Source organism: Camelus bactrianus, chromosome 3 (assembly GCF_048773025.1).
Source record: "Camelus bactrianus isolate YW-2024 breed Bactrian camel chromosome 3, ASM4877302v1, whole genome shotgun sequence".
Taxonomy (NCBI): Eukaryota; Metazoa; Chordata; class Mammalia; order Artiodactyla; family Camelidae; genus Camelus; species Camelus bactrianus.
The window spans coordinates 23,932,249-23,955,367 of record NC_133541.1 but is presented as its reverse complement, the minus strand read 5'-3'; the positions used below and the strand labels follow the sequence as shown (position 1 = coordinate 23,955,367).

The window sequence follows — 23,119 nt, the reverse complement described above, 5'->3', positions numbered from 1 at the left end:
CATCAGACCTCTCTAGAGTAAAACCTTCCCATGGTTGTTCCCTGTCTTACTACAGAGAAGAGGGAAAATTCTACTAATCTTAAATGTCTTATTTTTTACAAAAGTAACCATACTGATGCCATCCTTTAGCACTTTTGGCACTTCTGTCTTTAGCTTCTTTGCTGCATTGACTTTCCTAGGACCAATGCGGTGACTCCGTTGCATGTTCTGGCCTAGTTTTGTAACTTCACCCTGAATTTAAAATTCTAATTAAAGCAGCTGTTACCTTACATAATTTCCCCATCAAGTATTATTTTAACTAACGAAGTCATTGCCTTTTGAAATATATATATATCTTTTCTGGTCCCTCTTGCCTTTAGTGACTCACGGTAAGTAGGTGTTGTCTTGCATTACTGAAACCGAACCAAGCAAATACCCTTATTTGGAGCATGTGAGAAACAGCAGTGCTTTTCCCTCCAAAGGCACTGCAAACGGCCACGTGGCGTACTGTTTCTTTAAAACTTCCACAGTGTTTCTGTGTATCTTCCAGCAGAATTTGCTGACAAAATCAGGCATTTTATTTTGTAGCTGTATTGTTTTCCATGTATTACTTTAGCTATTTTTACTGCATCAGGAAGAATGAGTGTTTTCCTAATGGCATGTGACTTTTTGCCTTCAGCAATTAAATAAAAAAAAAAAATTTCAAATAGGGTCTTAAAATATTCAGTTGAGTAAAATTCTGGGCTAGATCTAGTATTGCATAATTTTAAACATTGCTAAAAACATTTAGTACTATTTGTATTCAGGTGGTGGGTATTTAGATTTTAAAGATCTTGCTAATTATGATGGCCTCATATCGTTAAGGATTATCTCAAGGTGCAATCTATGCTTACGGTGAGGTTTTTCTTTAATAATAGATGCTGGAAATCTCAATTTCATATAGACTCTTGATAGCTTTGAATATTAATTTTTTGCCTGACTTCTTATCAATCTGAATAGATTGTCATTGTCTTACCTTATAATGCAGTTGAGCACATCCCAGTGGCAAAAGAAGGGTCAACCCCAGCTATTTTCTTATGGTTTACCTGCACCTGCATTAATTATTTTTAATCCTTTTGTTTTCTCCTCAAGAACTTTAGTTTATCTGTCCATTTGGTAAAGATAATTTAAATCCAACAAAATACTTAATTTAATCCATAAGCCTGCTTACGTAAACTACTGTTTCTTGAAATAAGTCAAAAGTCAATGAATCAGTGGGGGGGGGGGTTGGGGATCACCTCTTCTGTCCTCAGGACATGGGACCCTCTGATGTACAGACTGAGAAAGGATGCCAGCCTCAATCCACAGCCAAAACATTAGCCAAGCTCAGTTTCTTATTTCTTTAAGATAAAAATACCTCTTGAGATGCTAATAATTTCTCCCCTTACCCCATGGACCTTCTTGGGCATCCCACTTGGGTGACGAACTTTCTAGAGTGTGAACCACTTCCAGCGACTGCCATTTAAGTCCTCTGTGCCTATTCTGCTGGGTCAGACAAGGACCTCACAGGAATGGACATCTGGACTAACTAAAACCCTTGAGTCAGGGAAAACTCTCAAGACTGACTATGCAGTTTGACAGGGACCTGTATTTAACAGTGCTTGAATTTTTAAGGACACCTGCTTCCTCCTCCCCTGACAGTAGTTCAGATCTCCTTCAGGGGTATTTGTGAAAATAAGTCTGTGATCCCAAAGGTCAAAGGTTTCTTAATAAATCCTGGCCCCATTTAAATGGACTAATCTTCAAGTCCAGCCTAAGGGCAGAGCGATCGTGCATTTCAGCCTCAGAAATAGCCCAACCCTCCATCTCCCTCCCCCCAGACCCCCACCTCCACCCCAAATGGCTAAAGTGAAGTCCAAGAGACCTTATAAATGAGAGAATCATCCTTTCTCTGGTGAAGAAAGAGCCCTGAATGAGGTAACTGTGGGAAGAGTCAGCTATTAGACCATCACTGGTGCCCCTGCATCCAGGTCTCTGTAGCTCAGAGGTACCAAGGACCCGGATACTCACACCTTTGGGCATTGCTCTGTGCATTTCAACATTGGTAAGCCCAGCCATCCCCATCCCAAACACCACTACTGGTGACATCTCCACAACCATTTATTTAAAATAGTATAACTTAAACTCACACCCTCAAAATCTTTGGAGGAAGATCATATGCCAAAGAAGAATCCCAGGAAAAAATCTGTACAACTGTTGAAAACCCATGATGTATTAGAAACTGCACACAAGATACACATAACACACACACACACACACACACACACACAGGTCCTGAAAATATCAGATTTTAATCCCTGTCTAGGAGAAGGCAGCAACCACAGTCCAACACCAAAAGACAGGAATTCAAGACTTTAAACTTCTGTACTTAGCAGAAGTTAATTAGGAACAGCCGAGCCAGGCTGTGTGGTTATCTGCCTCCACGTGAGAAGGACAGAGAGGGACAAAGATGGAAACAGGTGCTGAAGCCTGGACAATGACCTTTTGGGAAAAAAAACAAAATAAAACTCTTTTGAGGACCTCTGGTGCTCAAAATGAGAGAATTAAAATGCTTACCACTTACTTAACACCAGGACCTTAAAAATGAAGTAGAAGTCAAAACTCCTGAAGATGGTCCCGGAGTGCCCACAGAGAGAAGTCAGGCTGGTAACACTATAATCACACGGAGATGCTCTAATCTTTTTTTTCTCTGTATGGTTTGCAGTGACAACAATTCTCAAAAGTAATGCCACAAGTTTCAAAGCGAGTGTCCAAAGTGGGAGATTTGGGTTTTCCATCTCCCAGGGCTGAAGTCAGTCCCCCAGTAGTAGCTCCGGCAGGGTACCAGGAGAAGCAGGTGGCCGGGGTGAAATTAAAGAGCATCTCTGGATGGAGCTCTAAATCCTCACTCTCCTTTAAATCATGGAAAGTGACACCTTTTATGCAGTCTAGTCCCTCAGGAGAACAAGCAGACCCTGAAAAGCCGCTCTGTAAGTGGCTCCTGACGTTACCTGTGGGCTGAGATTAAGGGTGCGCCGAAGTTGCTAAATTTCTAAAAGAACCCACCCTGTTGGCTGGTGGAGTGTTTGACATCGCCCTGTGACTCACGCTCTCCTGAAGGCTTTCTGATCCCAGGAGGCTTGAGTTGGGCTGAGGAAGGACAGCTTCCCTCCACCATCTGTCACTAAGAGCTAAGCAGCCTACTTATCTACTTGCAGTGGACCTGAGGGCCAGGTGGGTGTTAGGAGGGGATGCTATGCGGGGGGACCCGGGGTGGGGCACCTCCTGGGGGCAGCAGGAGGAGGCGGATGGTGCCTGAGTCACTTTCTGCTGAGGGAGGGCTCAGATCTGGCCATTCTAGACAGAGTTCTGAAGGCTGAAAACATCACCCTCACAGCACAGCTGAGAAACCCACACAGCCTCCTGAAAAACAAGCTTGACTAAACTCGCAGCGCTCTGCTTGACTTCAGCCACAAGATGGCAGGCGAGGGCGGAAGAAATCCTCCACAGCCTTGCCCAGAAAGCGCTGGGAAGACCTGAGGGCAAGTCCAGTCTCAGACCATCAATCACACGTTTATGAAGCTGCTAGAAGTTCAACCCTTATTGAGAAGGAAGGTTCTTGGTGTAATTACCATTCAGGTAGAGAATGGATGCAGAAACATATAGAGAAACTTGATTTCCTATTTGTTTTTTAATGACAACAGGCACGTGCAAAAAAAAATTTTCCCCTAATTTCATCGGTTACTGTCGGTAGTGTCAAGCATTGAAGAAAAAGTTCTAGCATTTGAGTCAGAGGCCCTGAATTCTAGTCCTTGCTCTTCTCTTAAGAAGCTTCCTGACCCCGGGAAACCGCGTCCAGATCCTCAGTTTCCTCCTTGGTAGGACAAGAATATAGGACTTGGAGGAACTCTGGGCTCCCTTCCAGAAACCAAGATGTGAAATGAAATAGCACGTGGGGAAAGCAGGCCGAGAAGAACGCAGTGAGCACGAAGGCAGGGCCCTGCAACGCTCCATTTACACGGCATCCTTGGGGAAGGGGCCGTTCCACATGACGACTTTTCCAGATAATTGAATTTTAAATGCTGCAACGTGTTTTCCTTTTAACCTTTGGTAATGGAAATCTTTCTGCAGTGTATTACACGCTTCTCTGACTCCCTAAACGGCAAACGGAATATAATTTAACCTTTCCTGAACGTTCTAGGTCACCAGGATGCCTACCTCTTACTATGTATACACTCATGACTAGAGCGCTGGGTGCCTTTGGGCACATTCAGGAAGGCAGGGCCCTCATGCACGATGGCCCCAGGGACCCTGTTATAAAGCTATAATTGGCAATTCTTCCTCTCTGCAATCTCCTACCTCACTACCTGCCATCATTTCGCCAAGTAACACCTTCTAGCAGCCTCCTGACACTTCTTTAAAATATGCTATAACCTAGACAGAACTCAGGGTTGCCATGGGTAACCAGAGTCTGAGCTTGTAACACCCCTAAATTTAATTTTACCCACAGTTAAAGGCAGTGGGTACTGTGCGGAAGGTTGCTCCTGGCTAGGGCTGATTCTCAGCTCAGCTGCCCAGTCTGGAAGGCTCCTGCACCTGTTGGCCAGTGTTGCTGCGCTGCCCTGGGCCGCCTGCCAGCCCAGTACCCGGGCCCCTCTCCTGACCACATAGGTATCTCATGTGCCAGTAACTCAAAGGCACAGTCTGGCCCTGGGGGCTCCAGGACCCCTTCCTGCACGCATCAGCATCCTTTCCAACAGGCTGGTACCGACACCACATCAGCTGCTCAGTATTTGATTATCACCCTAGTTTCTGGGCTGAAGATTTACCCTCTTTCCTGGTGAGCCAATGTCACAGTTTTAGGCTCTTCTCTGTCCTTCAAACTCAAAGGCCTTTTCTTAGTTCATGCTGTGCTCTGGGCTCAGGTCGCCTGAGGCTGACCAGGAAGGGTGTTAAAAGATACCTTTGACTGAACATCTATCACGTGCCAGGTGCCTGTTCAGTCCATTAAATAAATCATCTTATCCCATCCATTAAGTGATCCTACTAGGGGAAGCGTCAACCTCCTGTGGCTGAAGGAACTTGCCTACACGGCCAGTAAGAGGGTCTGGAAAACAGTCCATCTCTCCGAGGCACGTATTCTTTGCCCCATGCTCTGCTCATGTTTATTAATAAACTAAAGAGTCCAGTGGAGGTTCACATTCTGGAAAATACATTTTAAGTGGAACATGGATCCTTTTACTTTTCAGAAAAGGCTACTTGTTTTTGTTTTGGTGTGTGGGTTGTGTTTTAATTAATTCCACATTTTGTTACCAATTTGGAACAATCTGTCCTCAGGGAATAGATCTGGTTTACTTATAGAAAGCTAGCCCAGGGAGGGAGGGACTAGGGTTACAAAGTATTCGTTGTAGGAAATAATCTGAAAAAACCTTCCCAGTGCTCCCTCCACCAAACAGATGTAAATAGAACATTCCAGAAAACCTCATCTTCCCCAGAGTAGGTATGATAGCGTCACAAACAAAAACATTCCTACATGTGTTACCAGCTATGCCTGCAAGATGGGCATTTGACATCAAACATTACTGGCATTGCTCCCCGTCTCAGAAAGTTCTCTCAAATGTCACTCCGGGATGATGCTGTTATCACTCAAAAGAATGAGGGGTTCCCAGAGCTACCTGGGGATCCTAGAAGCCAACTGCAGACCTCAGGAGTATCAGTCAGTCAGGGAGAAAGCAGAAAGGCGTCTGTAATTTTGGGACCGTCACGGGTTATGCTCCGGAACTGGTCCTGGGGTGCAGGAGGGTGACAAACTCATCGCTATGAATTCTCTGCTCTTCCTCCAGAGATGAACTTTCCAAACTGACCCTAAGCTGATTTTTTAAATAAGCAAACCATGATCTCATCTTCTACATTTTGCACCTGCTCCTCCCACACTTAACACACACACAATTTTCAGAGTGTCCTCTTCCAAAAACATCCACAGGGCTCTACAGTTTCCACAGTAACCTTGTCAGGAAGGAAATTGTTTGAATAACTGAGTAGCCATAGGTGACAGGGTCAAAATGTCACGTGTGTTAGTTTGTTAGGACTGCCATAATAAAGCACCACTAACCCAGGGCCTGAGCAACAGCGATTTGTCTTAGAATTCTGAAGGCTACAAGTCCAAGATCAAGGTGTTGGCGGAGCTATGCTCCCTCTGAGGTACTGGAGAAGTATCTGATCCTGGTCCCCCTCCTAAGCTTCTGGTAATTCCTTGGCTTGTGACAGCATAACCCCAGCCTCTCCCTGCATGCGTGTCTGTGTCCAAATCTGCCCTTCTTCCAAGGACAATAGTCATATTGGGTTAGGGGCCCCTCCTACTCCCACATGACCTCATTTTTTTTAAATTAAAGTATTGTTGGTTTACAATATTGTGTTAGTTTCTGGTGTACAGCACAGTGATCCCATTATACATTTATGTATATATATATATATATATATATCTATTCTTTTTCATTATAGGCTATTATAAGAAATTGAATATAGTTCCCTGTGCTCTACAGTAGGACCTTGTTGTTTATCTATCTCATATAGAATAGTTTGTATCTGCAAATCCCAAACTCCGAATTTATCCCTCCTGCGACAACCTCATCTTAACTAATTACCTCTGCAATGGTCCTATTTCCAAAGAAGGCCACATTCTGAGGTATGGGGTGGGGCTAGGACTTCAACATATGAATTTGGTGAATAGGATGCACAATTCAACCATAACATTATCTAAAGTAATTTTGAATTGAAAATTAAACTCAAGAGAAGGAGCAGAATGCGTTGCCTGCAGGAGGGCCTCATAGTGTAATTCCAAGTGATGTCGTGGGTGACTTACCATGCTGGTGGGGTGGCAGGGAAGTTAATGTGCTGACACCCGAAACCTGTTGCTTGCAAGTAACGTGAAGAGACAGTCATGGAGGGGGCTGTTCGCTGAGGGGCAGACCCCTAATTCCTACTCACCACTTTGAAGAACAAAACCTAAACAGGTATGTGGGAACATTTAGTGTTGAAGGAAACTATTAGTCAGTTATAAAGAGTGAAAAGGGACATCTTGAGAACATTCAAAACACTTTAAACTCTTTGGTACCTAATCTCAAAGTGCCTCCAGTCCTAAAGCTCGGACTAGATGCAAATTTGCCAGAGGAACTCAATATTAAACTGGGTTTCCTTTTATAAGACATGGCGGTGGTGGTGAGGGGGGACTTCTGTTTCCTTGTCAGTTTGAGTAGGTGGAAGCCTTATAGTTTGTTCTCGTCACTTGCTTCCCCGGTATCTACGAGGAGGTATTTTGTGAAGCAGTAAACCACCCATGAAATTAAGCACCAGACCACGGGACAAGGACAAGGTATAATCTGGGGCAGATTTGGGGTGGCACAGCACAGGATTTAGGGGCACAGGCTGTGGTGGCAGCTAGACCTAAGCTCAAATCTGGTTCTGCCTCTTTCTTAGGTGACCTTGGCCAAGTTACATGGCCTCTCTGGGGTCAAGGTCTCTCATCTAAAACTGTCCTTAATAGAGTTGTGGTCATTATTAAATGACATAGTGGAGGGCAGAGTGTTCATATGGTAGCACCTGTTCAACAAGTGGTATTTCTTATAATTATTCCAGAGAGCTAAGGAGTGGATCTTGAAAAATCAACCTACTCTCTTTCTCTCCTGTCTTGTTAACTCCTTGGTTGTTTGTTCTGGGCATTGGGAGACCACGGCTCCAGGAACCTTTGCCTCTTTACTTGATTCACTTCCATACCGTCTTGGCTTTCCCTTCTCCTACTCCTGCGTCTCAGTGGCTTCCAGGTAGACCAGCCTCACCTGGCCCCTCCTCGTCCAGGGCACACGCGAGACCACCCCACCAGAGATGGGAATTTCCAAGTCATGACTGTTTACTAGTAAAAAAAGCCATGTTTGGAAAATCTACTTCCTCTCATAACCCTGGGCCCCTCACCTTTCTATTCTTCTATATCTTTTTTCTTTGCAAAAACGGGCATCATCCTACCACTCCCTCCAACAACTAAATTAAAATCACAAAGGAACCCTTCCTTATGGCTGCAAAGCCATCTTATTCCAGGGCCAGATATATTTTCAGAGCCTGGGATAGAAAAATTTGCCTCCTACAGACCCCACAGCCTTAAGCAAGACAAGAGAAGAGCTTCCTGAGCAGATGAAGAAAATTGCCCCATAATGGGAAGACTTTTTCGGCAAGGTCCTAAAGACCCCACCAACCTCTGGGATAAGAAAATCCCAGGCTTCCATAACACTGTCCGTGTACTATAGTCGTTTTGACACTTTTATTAAGCACAGTTTACTAGTCACAGTGCTAAGTCCTACATGTGCATTCTGTCATCTTTTAGTCAGTGGTATCAATAGTGTCATTGTTCCCATTTCACAGATGGGAAATCAGAGGCCCAAGAGGGGTGATTTTCCCAGGGTCAACCAGCTGGTAAGTGGCGGCACCTGGGGAGGCAGCCCCAGCTGTCTGGCTCCGGGGCTGCAGCTCCCAACCACAAGGCTCTCCTGCTGCGTGTGCCCTCCCTGCTCCTCCTCCTATTTCTCCATCCCAATCCGCTCCCTACAGATCAGACAGCTGCAAATGGTGAGGGCATTCATGAATAGCTTTGAGAGGGCTGCCTCTTGGTGGTCCCCACTTCCAACCTGAAGGACCCCACCACCAGGGACTAAAGCCACCTTCTCAAGTCCTTATAGCATCTTGAGTGTTACCACGGTCAGCCCTGCTCCTTTGCTAAGAGTGATCTCTAACCGCAAATAAGAATATTTCTCATCAGCACCCCTCCTTGAAAATGAGCAGCATCTCCCAGTAACTGCCAGTTAGGCACTCAGCCATTAGCCAAGAGCATCTCATCAGTCGAAGAGGCAACCCAAAGGAAATACTGGTGAGAGTGTCCACTGAGCAAGTACCCACAGCAGCCAGCCAGTCTTGTGCTACATCCTTTCCATGCACCTGCTCATTTAAACTCAGACCACACGGCACGTGCCTGATGACTTCTTCCTGACTCTCCATGTCAACGCTCCACCCTTTTCTACCCTGCCTTGTGCCCCAGGGCGCTACCACATACAGACAATATCAGTGGGCTCCCTTGCCCCTGTCTGATTCCTACTAATGGGAAGCTTTAGTAGGAGACGGAAGGGAAGGAGAAGATTGAAGTCAAGGTATTTCTGCTCGGCTTCTTCTCTTCAAGGTCTTCTCGGGTTAGATGTCACTCCCATCAAAAGATCATCATGGTTCTCAGTGTGGCTTTCTCTCCATGATGCTCTCCTTCTGGGATATAGGAGCCCTTCTCACAGGAGCCCCTGAAGGCTTGACCAAACTGACGCATCATCTCTTCTCTTGTCTCTTTCACATATGCCCATCATTCAAACCCTGGTGTGCAGTAATGGGTTAATGCAGCAGGTTTGGGGGATTCAATCTCTGTATATTTTAAAGAAAGGACTGTCCCTTGACAGACTCCTGGAAGGCAGCCCTCTAAGCCCTCATCCTGCCTGATAAGAGTGTCTTTGTATACCTGGGGCCTTGGGCCATACCAGACAGATGATGCTAATAATGTGATATACGGTGGGGGCCGTGGGCCATGTGGGATTAGTTTGACCCCTGGAAGGACTAGATACCGAGTAACTGATGCAACCACACAAGCACTCCATGCCTGAGTGACTGACCCCCAACAAAAACGCTGGACACCAACGCTTGGGTGAGCTTCCCTGGTTCACGATACTCCATATGAGTTGTCATACATCACTGCGGGGAGACCTCAGTGCTCCTGGACAACTCTGCTGGAGAGGACACCTGGGAGCTCGCGCCTAGTCTCTCCTGGACTCCACTCTGTGCACCCTTTACCTTTGCTGACTTTAATCTCATTCCTTTCACTATCATAAACTGCAATCAGGAGCATAATAGTTTTTCTGAGCTCTGTGAGTTCTTCCAGTGTATCACTGAAGCTGAGGGTGGAATTGGGGACCTGAACTCACCGGGGAAACAATAGAACAATAACTCAGTGCCATGGTGGGTGGCCACATGGGCAGGAAGCAGAAATATGTATGTTCATTCAGATGAGATCCTAGGGCACCTTCCAGGGAGGGGAGACTGGGGGAGTTGGGGTTGGTCTAAAGACATTTCTAAATATCTTGAGGGGCTTCTGGATTATGAGTCTGTGACAAAGGTGACACAGGACAGCCAGATGGAAACGTATCCAGGACCCAACCTTTGGTGCGGTGATTGGAGGTGAGATGCTGGGTTGAGTGGAAAAGAGGGTCTAACTCAATGTGACATTTCTCCTTCTCTTTCTAAAGAAACAGTCATGTACTATTTCTTTTCTTTCTACCCCAAGTGTCAAGGAAAAAGGAAAGACTCCAAGCCTAATCTTCTCACAGAGAATGAAGCAAAAAAGAAATATATAAATGCCACAAAGCTTCAACTCAGAGTATGGATTTTCCCTTTATAGGATAAATGCCATCAGCTTCTTCCCTTGGTAGGAACCGCAACCCTCTGCAGCTGCAGATCCCAGCATCAGACGTAAGTGAACCACAGGGGCCCCACATCCAGCCCCCATGCCAGCTGGCGTTCCCCCACTCACCTGGCCCCGCTGACGTCAACTCCGACCATCAGCTGCCCGTTCAGGGAGAGGATCTCATCCCGCAGTCGGACCTTCCCACTCTTCCCTGCCGGGCTGTTCTTCCTCAGCTCTGTCACCCAGATGCAGCCCACATCCAGCACAGGGCCCTGGTGGGTTTTCCTCTTCTTGCCCCCTCTGCGCTTTTCTCCATAGTCCCCGAAAACAGGGATGTTCCCAAAACTGAGGCCCACAGTCTCTGTGTCCCCCAGCTCCTTGGTGAGGTACACAGTGCAGATCTCCATGCCTGGGGGGCTATGCTCAGGCGGGACCACGCTCTCATCCACAGCAAAGTTCAGCTGGATGTACTCCTGCAACTTCTGGATGGCCGCCTGGCAGAGGCGCTGCTCCGGCCCGTCCCCGCCCTCCCGCAGGCTGTTCTGAAGCCACTGGTAGAGCAGGGGCAGGTGCAGCCCGGCATTGTCCTGGGTGATGGGCATGGTGCTCACTCCCGGGCGCCAGCATCATGAGCGGACCTGCTCCTGGGGGCCGGGCCCCACGGGGCCCCACGTCCCTTGGGAACGCGGGCTGTCATCAGCTTTGCCTGTGTTCATGTTCGGGCTGGCAGACGAGCTGAAGGAACGCTGTTTGCCTTGGCAAGGAGAGGACGGGACACAATTAGAACAACAGTGGAACAATCGCTGGGCCTGGAGTGCTTGGCGAGGGAAGGAAGGAAGCGTCCCACCAGTTCCCGCTTGGTTCACTTCGCGGCGGGGCCATGCGAAGGACCTGGAAACGAGCTGTTCCTCCAGCAGCGACACGGTGACCTCCCCTGGACTCGTTCACACCTGGAAGAGGAAAAAACAAACCTTCCAATCATAACAGTGAGCTTCCTACGCAGAATATGTGGCCTCTTGAGATACAGAGGGACGGTGTTTGCTTTTTGATCCAGGAGCCTCATGTCTCTCCCCACTTCTCTCCAACCCACAGCTTAGCTCCCTCCACCCTGTGCACACACAGACACACACTTATACACAGATACACACACACAGATGCACGCACACATGCATGCACACACATACACACCCTTCCCCCAGACAAGAAACCTCTGGAACTCTGACCTTCTCCAGGAAGTTTCCCTGATCAGCGGGAAAATAAGATGACTTTTGCTAGACAATCCCCACCAGACTCATACCCATTAGGGAGTCTGTGTGACAAGACTCCCCAGAATATTGGAGGGGGTTTCTGCCTGGACATATTTAAGAGCTCACATTCCTAGGAGGGTCAAATCTATGTCCACCTGCCTTGATCAGCCCAACTGCACACACAGTAGGTCTCTCCATCCCGGGACTCTGTTCTGACAGCACTACCAAGAGGAGAAAGAGCCAGTCAACACCGTGGGGAGACGCAGGCTCTGAACACCACCCGTCCTAAGCTTAGCTGGTGGTTCCATCCTTACCATGTAGATTCAGAGGGAAGCTTGTCCCTTTACAACCTACAGCTTTTAGTCTCCTCCGTTCTTTCTCTGATAAGCTGTAAACTTATACTCTTTGACCAACCCCAAAGCCACCTCCTGCAGAGAATGTTTCTCCAAGCCGCAGGGTGAGAAGACTCGGCGTGGCCCTGAGCACGGGGCTCACAGCAGCTGGGCGCTCAGCAGCCTGCCCGGTCAGCTGTGGCAGGTGCGGCTCCCCTGCCCGAGCGGGCAGTGCCCCCCGCACTGACCACGCGCAGTGCCTGGTGAACAACACCCCCCACCCACGAGGGAAAGGTTGCTTGAGTTCCACTGCCAATTCTCCTTCTCCACCAGAGAGATTTTCACCTCCATCCTCTGTAAACACAGAAAAAGGACCCCTTTCAGTCTCTTCTCAGAACTTCACTTTCACCCAGAGAAAGTCAATATAAACCGTGCCATCGGAGATGGAAAACATTCCCAGCCTTCTCAGGAAGTGATTTAACGAGGAATAATAATAAATGGGAGAGCTGTCAGAAGCCGTGTCAATAATAAATGACCTTATTACTCAGTAACCATAAAGAAATTTCCAATAGAGTAAGACGTGAGTTTCCAAAGAACTTGAGTGCCAGCTATTAATCGGTTCCAAATACATCAAAAGCTTAGCAAATATCATCTACATAATCACATGCCTATTAAAAAGAAATGCAGGATCAAAGAAAAGATAATCCATACATGTACAAAAACTGAATGTCTCCTTTGGCCAAAATAAGTAACACCTCTCACTGAAAAGTAACTCCATACAGACATACAAAATGTCTTATGAATAAATCAAAACATTTTCCATCAGATTTAACTACTCTTATGAGTCTGTTTCCTCATCTGTAAAATGAGAAAGTTAAGCTAAATGATCCCCAAGGTCTCTCGTACTTAGCGGAGAGGTTCCCGAATACAGTGACAATATCTGATTCATCAGTATATTCCAGACTCCAGCATGGTGTCTGTCACCTTGCAGACTCTCAGTAATTTAAAACAATTTTTAAAAGATCGTTTAAAGTGAAAATTCTGATGGTGATTCAAGGTGTTAGTCACAGTTCAGATGGTTCATACACATGGAAACAAATAAATATCTTGAGCAAGATGTTCCTTAAATAAATCTGAGGAGAATCAAACTTAGGAGTAATAGAGATTTTCTTGATGTCAACTTGTATTTCTGCAACATGTATTTACTGAACATCTATTAAGAAACAGTCCTTGAACTTGGCACTGAGAATATGCTGCAAAAAGGCAAATTCCTTGTCCTGAAGGCATTCATAGTCTAGTGGGGAGAAGCCTAAATAAATGGAAACTAGTGTGTAACAAGTCTATGACAATCCTCTTAACAGAACTGACGAAGGTGCACTCCTGGGAGCCACGTCCACATAATATAAGACAAGCCCCCAGCCCCTGTTTATGGGTCCCGAGCTGGGCATCTCTTGCAAGTTGGAACAGAGCTCCCCCCTGAGAGCGGAGAGACCTCTAGAGAAAGGATCTAGTCTCCAGCATGTGGCAGAAGCTATAACTTTAGAACTAGGGCCTCTGGATAGCAAGACTCTACCTGCTGTGTGAACTGAGGAGCGGAGAAAATCAGCCTGCTGAGAAAGAAAGTAAATATTATCTGCAAAAGGCAGAGATCCAGGACGGGGGAGAGAATGCCCTGGCTTCCCCACAGCATCCCGAGTCTCGGCCATCCTGGACCAGGCTGCGTTATTGCCTTCCCCCTCAATCTGAAAGACCTTATCCATCCTCACAATAAATTACACTTGAAAAATTTAACTGCTTAAAAAAACAAAGTAAAGCAAAACAAAACTAAAAAAAAAAAAAAAAAGACAAACACACTCCAAGCCTTATCTTGAGTTGTTTTCTGTTTTTTGCAGCTCAAAAGTTGTGAATGAATACATTAGAGGTGAGTGAAGCTGATTGGCTCAGACTGGATCATTTGTCCATCAGTAGTCCAGTCAGTTATAGCAGGGGGTTTAGGTCATGAGGAATCAACATAGCTGCCAGGAGCCCACCCTCTAACCCTGAATATGGTGAGGGCAGGGAAGGAGTTTTCAGAAAAGGAAAAATTATTTCAAGAGTACAGACATCCTCAAAGATATTTAGTCTTACTAAGGTGTTCATGGGCTACATAATCTTTCAGTTCCATACCTATAATTGGGAATTTTCCTTCCAGCCCCCTATTTGGCCAACTCCTTTTCTAGGCTTCTCTATAAATAAAGGAAGTAGAGGCATTCCCACCCACTGCAACGATTTGAGACGACTCAGGGCATATGAGAAGATACACAATCTTACAACACTACTGTGGAAAGTGTGGTTCTTCCACAACATCCAAGGAAAGCTTCCAGGGTCAAATATTCCAGTGAACAGAATGTTGACCCAGAGGAGACACAGAAATCTGCAAATGGTTACAAATACCAACATCCCTCCATGGTTGGTCTGTGTAAAGGTCTTAAAAGCTTCTCATCCTGAAGATCAATCCATTTCAACAGGGAGCAGAATTTGTGGACATGGAGGTCTACTGAAATGGTACAGTTCACTTTGGTCTACCATACATAATTCTCCAATTACTTTCCCATCTCAAGCAAACAGCCATGATAATTTAAATTAATTTTGAGTAGCTTGAAGCTGACAGCCTTAACATTCAAAATAAACGCTTCTGTCCCAGAGGTAATTTACTGATGTGGTGTTAGCAACTACCAACATTCTTGGGCCCCCTTTCAGCTGAGTCCTAGATTCTCAGCAGGGTGACGTCACCCACAAGGGGTGACAACCCCCCAAAACTTAGATATTATAATGGTTAATGCCCCCTCCCCCACAAAGCTCAATCCCACCTGACAAACAATTATTCCTTGGTATTTAATTTCTTGTGTTAGAATTTAAATTAAATTAAAATTTTCTCCAGGGTGAGAGAAGGAGGACAATAATGAAAAAGACTGAAAAACACTAAGTGAAACCAATCCCCTGCCCAAACTCACAGGCCCAGAGTCACCTGAAAACTGAGCCTAAGTCCTTAACCTGGTAGTGGGTATAAAAATGTCTTCTGGTTTATCCAGAACTTGCCTCAAAATCAGATTCACACTGGACTGTCTGGTACTAACTCCCTCTCCCAGCTGCTTTGGATTCTAAATCAAATTCTATTCTGACCTCTGCTAAGTTCAAATTCTCCAACCTCCATCTAATCTTCCTTCTGGACTGGACTCCTCTTTTGGCTTTTAGAAAATGCTCACATTTTAAAAGGAAACCAATATTGATTAAATATTTACTACTGGTTTATTCAACAGATGTTCAATGAGTGCCCATCACATGCTGGGCCCTGAACAAAACAGTCAATGTTCCTACAGAGCCTCACGAAGCCTGTGTTCTGAGGATGGCAAACTAATAAACAACATACAGTAATGTCAGATGGTGATTAGCACTGTGAAGAGAATTACGGTCGTGTCAGAGGATAGCGAGGGATGGACATATGAAGGGATCAGGAAAAGCCCCTCTGAGAAGAGACCTGAATAAAGTGAGAGACGGAGGGAAGAGAATATGTGTGGGAAAGCTGTTCTTGGACGAGAGGACAGCAAGTGCAAAGGCCCTGAGGTCAGAGCCCGCTCGCTCAGCTGCAGGGATGAATGAGGAGGATGGGGTGGCTACAAGGAGGGAGTGAAAGGGAAGTGCCTGCTCTGTGCTGGCTGCTTCCCCATTGTTTCGTTCGCTCTCCAATCCTCACAACCACCTTATAAAACAAGGGCCTCTGACCTCATTTTACCAACACTGGCTAATGGCTGCTGTTTTCTGAGCATCACCACATGTCAGACACTGTTCTAAATGAGTACTTTCCATGGATTAACTTATTCAATCACTACAACAATATTGCTTGGAGATATTGTTAGGAGGCACTTTTTAAATGCTCAGAAAAAATAACAGAAACAGAGAGGCTAATTGATTGGCCCAAGGTCCCACAGTAAATAAAAGAACCAGGACTAGAATCCAGATCCACTGGACAGGGCCTTGCTCCTCTCTGCATCAGCACGCCGCCTGCCTGCTTCTGACAAGCTCAGCCTGCTGCACTCGTACCCAGCCTCCCCAGGCCGGCACCCTGCCTGATGATCTCTGCTCCACCGCCTCCAATGGATCTCCCACAATAACTAAGCAGCAGCCTGAGTCAGAAGTTTGGGGCTGCTGCCTGACAGCCCTTCTCTCTTTCTTCCTTTATTTTGTTGGGCGTGGTGATGTTTTCACCTAAAACCCGCCTCTCTTGGAAGTATGGTTTGCTCTACCACTTAGTTCCGGCCAATGAGATGATGAAAGTGGAAATTCCTGGGTGGGGCTCACACCTACATACCTTAAAGCAGACATGAAAGGAAAAATAACCCCCCGTGCTGTTTAATCACTGTTATTTGGATTTTTCAAAATCCAACCAATTAGCTGAATTAAACTCCCTACAAGTACACATTGTGGTACCTGGAAGTGAGGAAACTCAAAGTAACAGAACCTAAAGTGTGGAACTAGACGAGGGAGGGAGGGATGGAGGGAGGGAGGGAGGCAGATGCCAAGGACTCAGATACTGCTCGCTGTAGTTGAAATATTCGGTCCACCTGGAGACCGCTGTGCACTGGAAAGTCACTGATGTGTTGACTGAGGGTGTGGTGCTGGAGAAGATGGTAGGAAACATTTAGAATATTGGTGGTGCTTTGTCAGCCACAGCAAAGTCCTAGCTCCTCAACTCAGGCGGCAAGTGAGACGGGAAGAAATCCCTCTCTGCTAAGGCACTCTTGACACTGGGCCTGAGAGGCCCACATTTGGACTCTGGCAGGGCTGAAATAGGCTGCTTTATTAGAAGGGGGTGGCAGTGCCCTAATCAGACAGAGGTGGTGAGCCTGCTGCCAATGGTGTGATTGTCCATGAGAGGCCAGCATTTCAGCTGTTCCCGGTACCATACGCGAAATAGCAAACATCAAGTTAAAACTGAGGGAGATGGGCAGAACTCATCAACTAGAACGTAAAGGAAAGAATTCATCAGGAGTTGACCAGAGGCCTGAGTTTGTGAAGGAACTCTATTGCCAAAACACCCAAAGCTGGTTTGCAACAGCCTGGGATGCTTAAATCCCTATAGTGATCTTGCAACACTTCCTCTCCCCCACCCTTCCCTGGCAATTCACACCAGTAAGAAGTAGGCTTGATGATGTGTATAGCCCCCAGGGAGGGTGTCCTCCCCAAGCCCACCACAGAAGCGGCTGCGGAAGACAGTGAATGAGGAATAACCCCCAGAGAGAGGCAAGGGCCACGGAGAGCAAGGGAGAGGGGTTCCTGCCACAAGAACCAGGGTTGGACCCTTGCTGTTTTTGCCAGGAGGATTTGGTCATTGCTAAGGACAGTGATGGCTGTGTTGCCCAACCCTCCTTTTATAAATGGGGTTTTTTTTTCATCATAGTTATTCTGTACCTTTCCCAGTATTGCACGTTAGGTGTGTTGGAGCTTGGTTGCAAGGAGTTATATCCAGAACTGATGGAGAGGACCACACATCACCCAGAGATCCAGGGCTCTAATCCTGATATGCCAACTATGTGAGTCTTGAATGCCTTCTCCCCTGGGGATGGAGAGTCTATCCCATGTATTGAAAGAAGGATATATCTGAGTAACCAAAGGAGAGAACTGTGGCTAGTTGCCTACATAACATTCTTTCTCTTCTCTTACTTTCTAACAGAAATCACCTGTGTTTGAAGAGCAAGTACTCAGCCAAAAAACTATGATTCTTAGTGTTCCTTCAGAGTGGGTTGGTCATAACGTAGGGTCTTGGCCCATGAAGTTGTTGGGTGAGTCTATGAGAGAGGTTCATTTCTCATGGGGTTTCCTTTTTCATGCTTAAAATACATACACGATGTCTGGAGCTTTAGCAGCCATCTTGTGACCAACGATAAGGCAAAGACCTGACTTCCTTGAGCAGCTGTACCAACCCTAGACGCTCTACCTCTAGACTTACTATATGAGAGAAAAACAGGCCCCTACCTTGTTTAAGTCCTGTTAATTAGATATTCTGTTATACGTGAACAAAATTCTTAATGAATCCATTGCTTTAATTCACTCTTGACCCTCATATTCAAGGTCTGGAATATAATTTTGTCAATTAGCAGCTATTATTGAATTCCTACCTTGATTCAGGGGTACCACCACCACTACCACCACCAGCAGCAATAAACAGGGCATGCTTCTGTCCCTTAAAGAGCTAAAGTGAATTCATCTAGTGGTTTACTAGTACCACTGTGCAGTCTTGCGTATTACAGACAAATCTACAATTGATTGAGAAACATTGTAAATAAAGATGATTGTGACTCCTTTAGGTTGGCTTATGTTTTGGAAGAGCAACATATTGGCTAATTTTTAACTATCTACATGACTGACTGTAGTCTAGCTGAACTGCTGTGTCTGAGACAGGAGAAGAATTTGATCCAGCCTTTGTTTCAAGCAAAAAGGATTGATTGTGCCAGGCACTGTGCTAGGCTAGGGAAGAAATGACGACCAGACATGTGGAGGCCAAGGTCTGCTGGAGAGAGATCCCTGAGTACAGCATGCAAAGGGACATGAAGCAACATGTCTGGGGCACATAATGGATTCTGGAAAGTGAGGATTTCCAAGGTCTTTGCTGGTCTTTCCAAAGCCTTTCCAAGGCTTTAGTGGGTGAGAGAGGTGTTCTCATATATATTATTGAAGGTGAGGACCTAGAAGGGACCTCAGGGATGACTGCATCCAGCCTTCAATTTCAGAGATGAGAGAAATACACATCAAGACAGGACCAAGACAGGACCAAGTTTCTGGGTCTGATGACCATTGAAGAGTAGGGAAAAAAAAATGAATGAAATGAAAAAGAACAACCTGGCAAGTATCTTGAGAATCTAATACTTGAAGACACTGTTATGTCTTAATACATGGACTACTTGTCCAAAGTTTTAAAAAATGGAAATGAGGAGAAAACTGCAGAAATTCATGAAACATCATGAATCTTTTCTCTCAAGATGACTGCAAGAAAATAGCTGGGAACCAGAAAACCAAAATGAATATTACAAATTATTTCTGTTTCCCACCTACTTCTAAAATATATCTGCTGTGGCTTCAGGTACTGAAGCAAGTCTGATGTCTGCAGTTGAAGATTGTTTAACTCATACTGTTAAGGGCATTTATGAGGTAATGCACATATTTGTGAAATGGCAATTCAACACTTTGAAACAGTTGCTGTCTACCAAGTGGGCAATTGACGGAGACAATCACGGCTTCTGTGTTGGCAGCAAGACTATCATGAGGTCACTGTGGTTGCCCATTTTAATGTGACAATCTTGTCCACTTTGTATGGATTAGACAGCCATGATGCCACCACCTGCCATCCACAGCCCTGTAGATCATGCCAGCAATATGTAGATGCATATAATAAGTTCTTCAGTTACAGCGGGGTTATTTTTTTAAGTGGGTAATTATTTTACGATTGTAGCTTTCAGGACAATTGCACTGTTTAGGTATTCCTGGTGTTGAGAATTTTGGGTAAATCATCTTACTATATTTAAATTCTTAGCATCTAACCGCATAGGATCTGATCTCATTGCTAATTAACAATGACTCAAGTATGTCTAAGAGCCAGTAATACACTCTGTCATTAGCTGGCTGTAGGTCCCCAGGCAAGTCATTTAGCATCTTTGAGCCTCCGTTTCCTTATCTGCTAAATGAGGTGGTTCTACTAAGCTTCCTTCCAGTTCCAGCATTTTGCTGGACGTTGGAGCTGAGTTAGCAAGTCAAGGATGGAGTTGCTAGCCTCATTAAGAAGCATGTACACAACACATGGAAGTTTTAAACTGCAGAAAAGATGGGCCAAATTGCTTTATCAGATTTTGAGTATTTGCCAAGACAAAGGGAGGAAGGGGAGGGGGGCCTGGGTGGTTTACATTCACGTGCTTATAACCACAGTTCAGCTCTTCCAGAAGACAAGAAGAAATAGATCCTACAGAATAAAAGCTCTGTGGAGCGGCAGAAGGAGGCAAGTTTTCAGGAAGGGGGAAGGGACTTGCCTGGAGGGTGGGGGACAATGGGAAATCCAGTGTTTCCGCAGAGGACCCGCAGACTTTCCAATTTGGCAAAGGCCTAAATTGTGCAGAGACTGGCCTCCACCCCCTCCTCTCCCAGAGTGCTTGCAGGAGTCAGGGCTGGAGCGCCTGGTACCCAGAGGGTCTTCTCAGAGGAAATAGATCACGGAGCACAAAGGTTCAGCCTGTGTGCCTCTCTGAGAGGCGTCCTCTGTTCCCAGGCCCCACTGTGGGAAAGGCCTCAGACAATGGTCATGAGAAGGCAAGTCAATGGCCATGGGAGTGAGAGGGAAGGAATCCTCGTTTGACCTCTTCCAGGCAGGAAATCAGAATTGGGGGAAGATTGTGAAGGCGTGTGACACACCAGTCCCCACGCTCCTCATGGCCCCCATGGCTACTCATGCGCCATCTGGGCCTTTAAAAGGGGCGATGAAACCACCCAGGTTACAAAAGGCTTTCCATATCCCCCATTTCTTGTTTGTAGGAAAAAGGTTTCAGCCTCCTAGACCTTCCCTGAGTTCCAAAGGGCAGATTCAGTTAATGATAAGAAGAACAGAATCAGAGGACTCATGGTTCCTCCTAAAGGGATGCGCATAATAATCTGATACACATCTCCGGGTTCTTCTGCAGGAGCTAAGACCCCCATGCAGGTGGAGGATGGAGACTACATGCTGGGAACAAGCACGTGGACCCCGGACTGGCTGGAACCAGAATGCTGATGACTGAGATCCTAGAACCCATCCCCTACCCCGTTACCTCTCCGCCAACCTATCAGAGGAAGGCCCCACACCCTGCAGCCCTCCTTTGCCGAATTTTTCCTTTAAAACATCTTCCCTGAAAACCATCAGGGAGTTCAAGTCTTTCAAGCAGGAGCTACCCATTCTCCTTGCTCAGCCCTGCAATAAACCTTTCTCTGCTCCAAACTCCAATGTTTTGGTTTGTTTGGCTTTACTGGACGTTGCGCAGACGAACTTAGGGTTGAAAAATGAAGTAGGGAGAAAATAAGACCAGAGGTAGCAGAAATGGAAAGAAACCAGGTGGGAAAACATCAAATTCTACTCTGGGCACTGCCACAATGGCCTTGGGGAGAAGTCTGGGCAGATGAAGAGGCTGGACCCACTGTCTAAGATCCTGCTGTTGCTGCGTCTATGCTAATGTCCAGGGGCATGTGCATAGTTGGAAGATGAGGCTGGGGAAGGCCACTGGCAGGCTGGGGAGACACCACAAGGTGAGCCTGATCTTGGTGAACTTCCCACCATCCATGCCTTCAGGTTCCCAAGCTCAGAAATGCAGTTTTTTCCAGCACATTGAAAGATACAGTTACCAGCAAGAAGGCTCTTTCATTAACTTTCAGTTGGAAATACAGTTCCTAAGTGGGGAAGAGGTTTGCATCAGTCTGATCAATGCCTGTTTTCCCCAAAGGCAGGAGGCAGAGGAAGGCAAACTTCAGAATGAGGAGAACCTGGTGAGTGGAAGAGGACTCCCCAGCTAAGGCGCCCTCTCTCACACCAGCCTGGACTTCCCAAAGGAACCTGTCTGCATAGCCAAGACTCCCCTCCACCTGATGACATCGGGAAAGGCATTGCTCGCGCCTGGCCCCTGCAGGCTTTCTTCCTGTTCTCTACACTAACTACCCTTTTCCTATTTATACTACTTTCTCCTAACCACAAACCATAACATCAGTAAGCATTGATGTCTATTCTTTGAATTATAGGAACAATCATATTTTAGTCCAACCTCCCCAAGATTCTTGAGTTTCGGCTTCTATATGCTTTTATGGATAATTTCTTAATTTGGGTGTTCCTGAGGCTGGCTATTCAACTGTGGATGATGTAAACTAGTAAGTTTAATTCTCAACATAGAAATTTGTCTTCTTTATTTCAGAATTGTGTGGGGGGGGGGTTCTCATTATTGCCCCCAGGTACCCACGATACCTTTCAGATTTAACCAAACTACAGGAGACCACAAAGCGGCCATGCGGCAGGCCCTCTGCTGCATGGCTCTGATCTGCGCACACTGGTGCATGTGAGCGCCTGAGCGAGGCGAGGGCAGGAGGCACAGAACGACAGTCATCAAGGAAAAGCCAGGGGAGTCGGTGTTTTCACCGCTCTGGACCCAGAGCCCTGCCGAGGAGCCTTATGCTACAGAGACCGCAGACAGCTCCAGCACTCCCCGGAGCCCTGTGGCCCCATTGCAGCATCCCCGCTACACAGATGGGGGAACAGATTGTGAAGGGACCCGCGATTCAGGCGGCAGGCAGAGAGCTAGGTGTCCATGACGTCACCCGGCCAGCACTCACTCGGGATGGGAAGCGGGCTCTCGTCCACCAGGCAGAGCCTCTCGCCAGGAAAATAGGGAATTGGAACCAAAAAAATCCTTTATAGCTCCCTGTATTGGAGGGAATGTAGGCACTGGGGCACATCTATATGGGGAGACATACTGTAGGCAGTTGGGTCCGTTATGGGTTTAAAGTCTGAGAAAGGAAGTCTAGTTTTTCCACGGTGAAGCCTGGGGAGATAGGTGCTGTGGGAAAGAGAGGCTCCCAGGGACTTGCCAAGATTAGCAAAATGGCCATTCCCTGCCACCCACCAGGTTCCGCTGAGGGACTTCCAACATGCTTTAAGCACCCTGGTCGTCCCCCCTGCAAAGCTGAGTGAGTGCCAAGTCGGACTCTAAAGGAATCCTGTGCAAATAACTGAAGACCTGTTCTCAACTTGAAATCGCAAATCTCTTCGCCTGAGGAGGTAATTAAAAACTTGGCCCATCTCCCCAAGCAGACGCTCTCGCCCCTGCCTGGCGGGCCCCGGGCCCTGGCGCTGCCCTCTCCTGCTCCGTCTGGTTGTTCCTCTTCCCACCCATTGCTCTCCAGGACTCTCTCCGTGACAGCTTGCACCTAAGTCCTTTCCCAGGAGTCTCACAACCAGAAAAGAAATGGAAAGATTCCTGTGCTCCTGGGGTCCCTGGGGTCTACAAGATAAACACGGATGA

The 23,119-nt window shown here is 46.5% G+C and overlaps 1 protein-coding gene across 3 annotated transcripts in view; it reads right to left on the bottom strand.

Annotated features, from left to right (window-relative positions):
- PDZD2 (PDZ domain containing 2) overlaps positions 1–23,119 on the bottom strand; it is a 341,923-nt gene that overhangs the window by 210,528 nt on the left and 108,276 nt on the right. For all 3 annotated transcript variants that reach the window (XM_074356721.1, XM_010955569.3, XM_074356728.1), the window contains one exon: positions 10,607–11,430. In XM_074356721.1, the coding sequence (XP_074212822.1) occupies positions 10,607–11,082 (476 nt within the window). In that variant the 5' untranslated portion in view covers positions 11,083–11,430. The remainder of the gene's footprint in view (positions 1–10,606; positions 11,431–23,119) is intronic.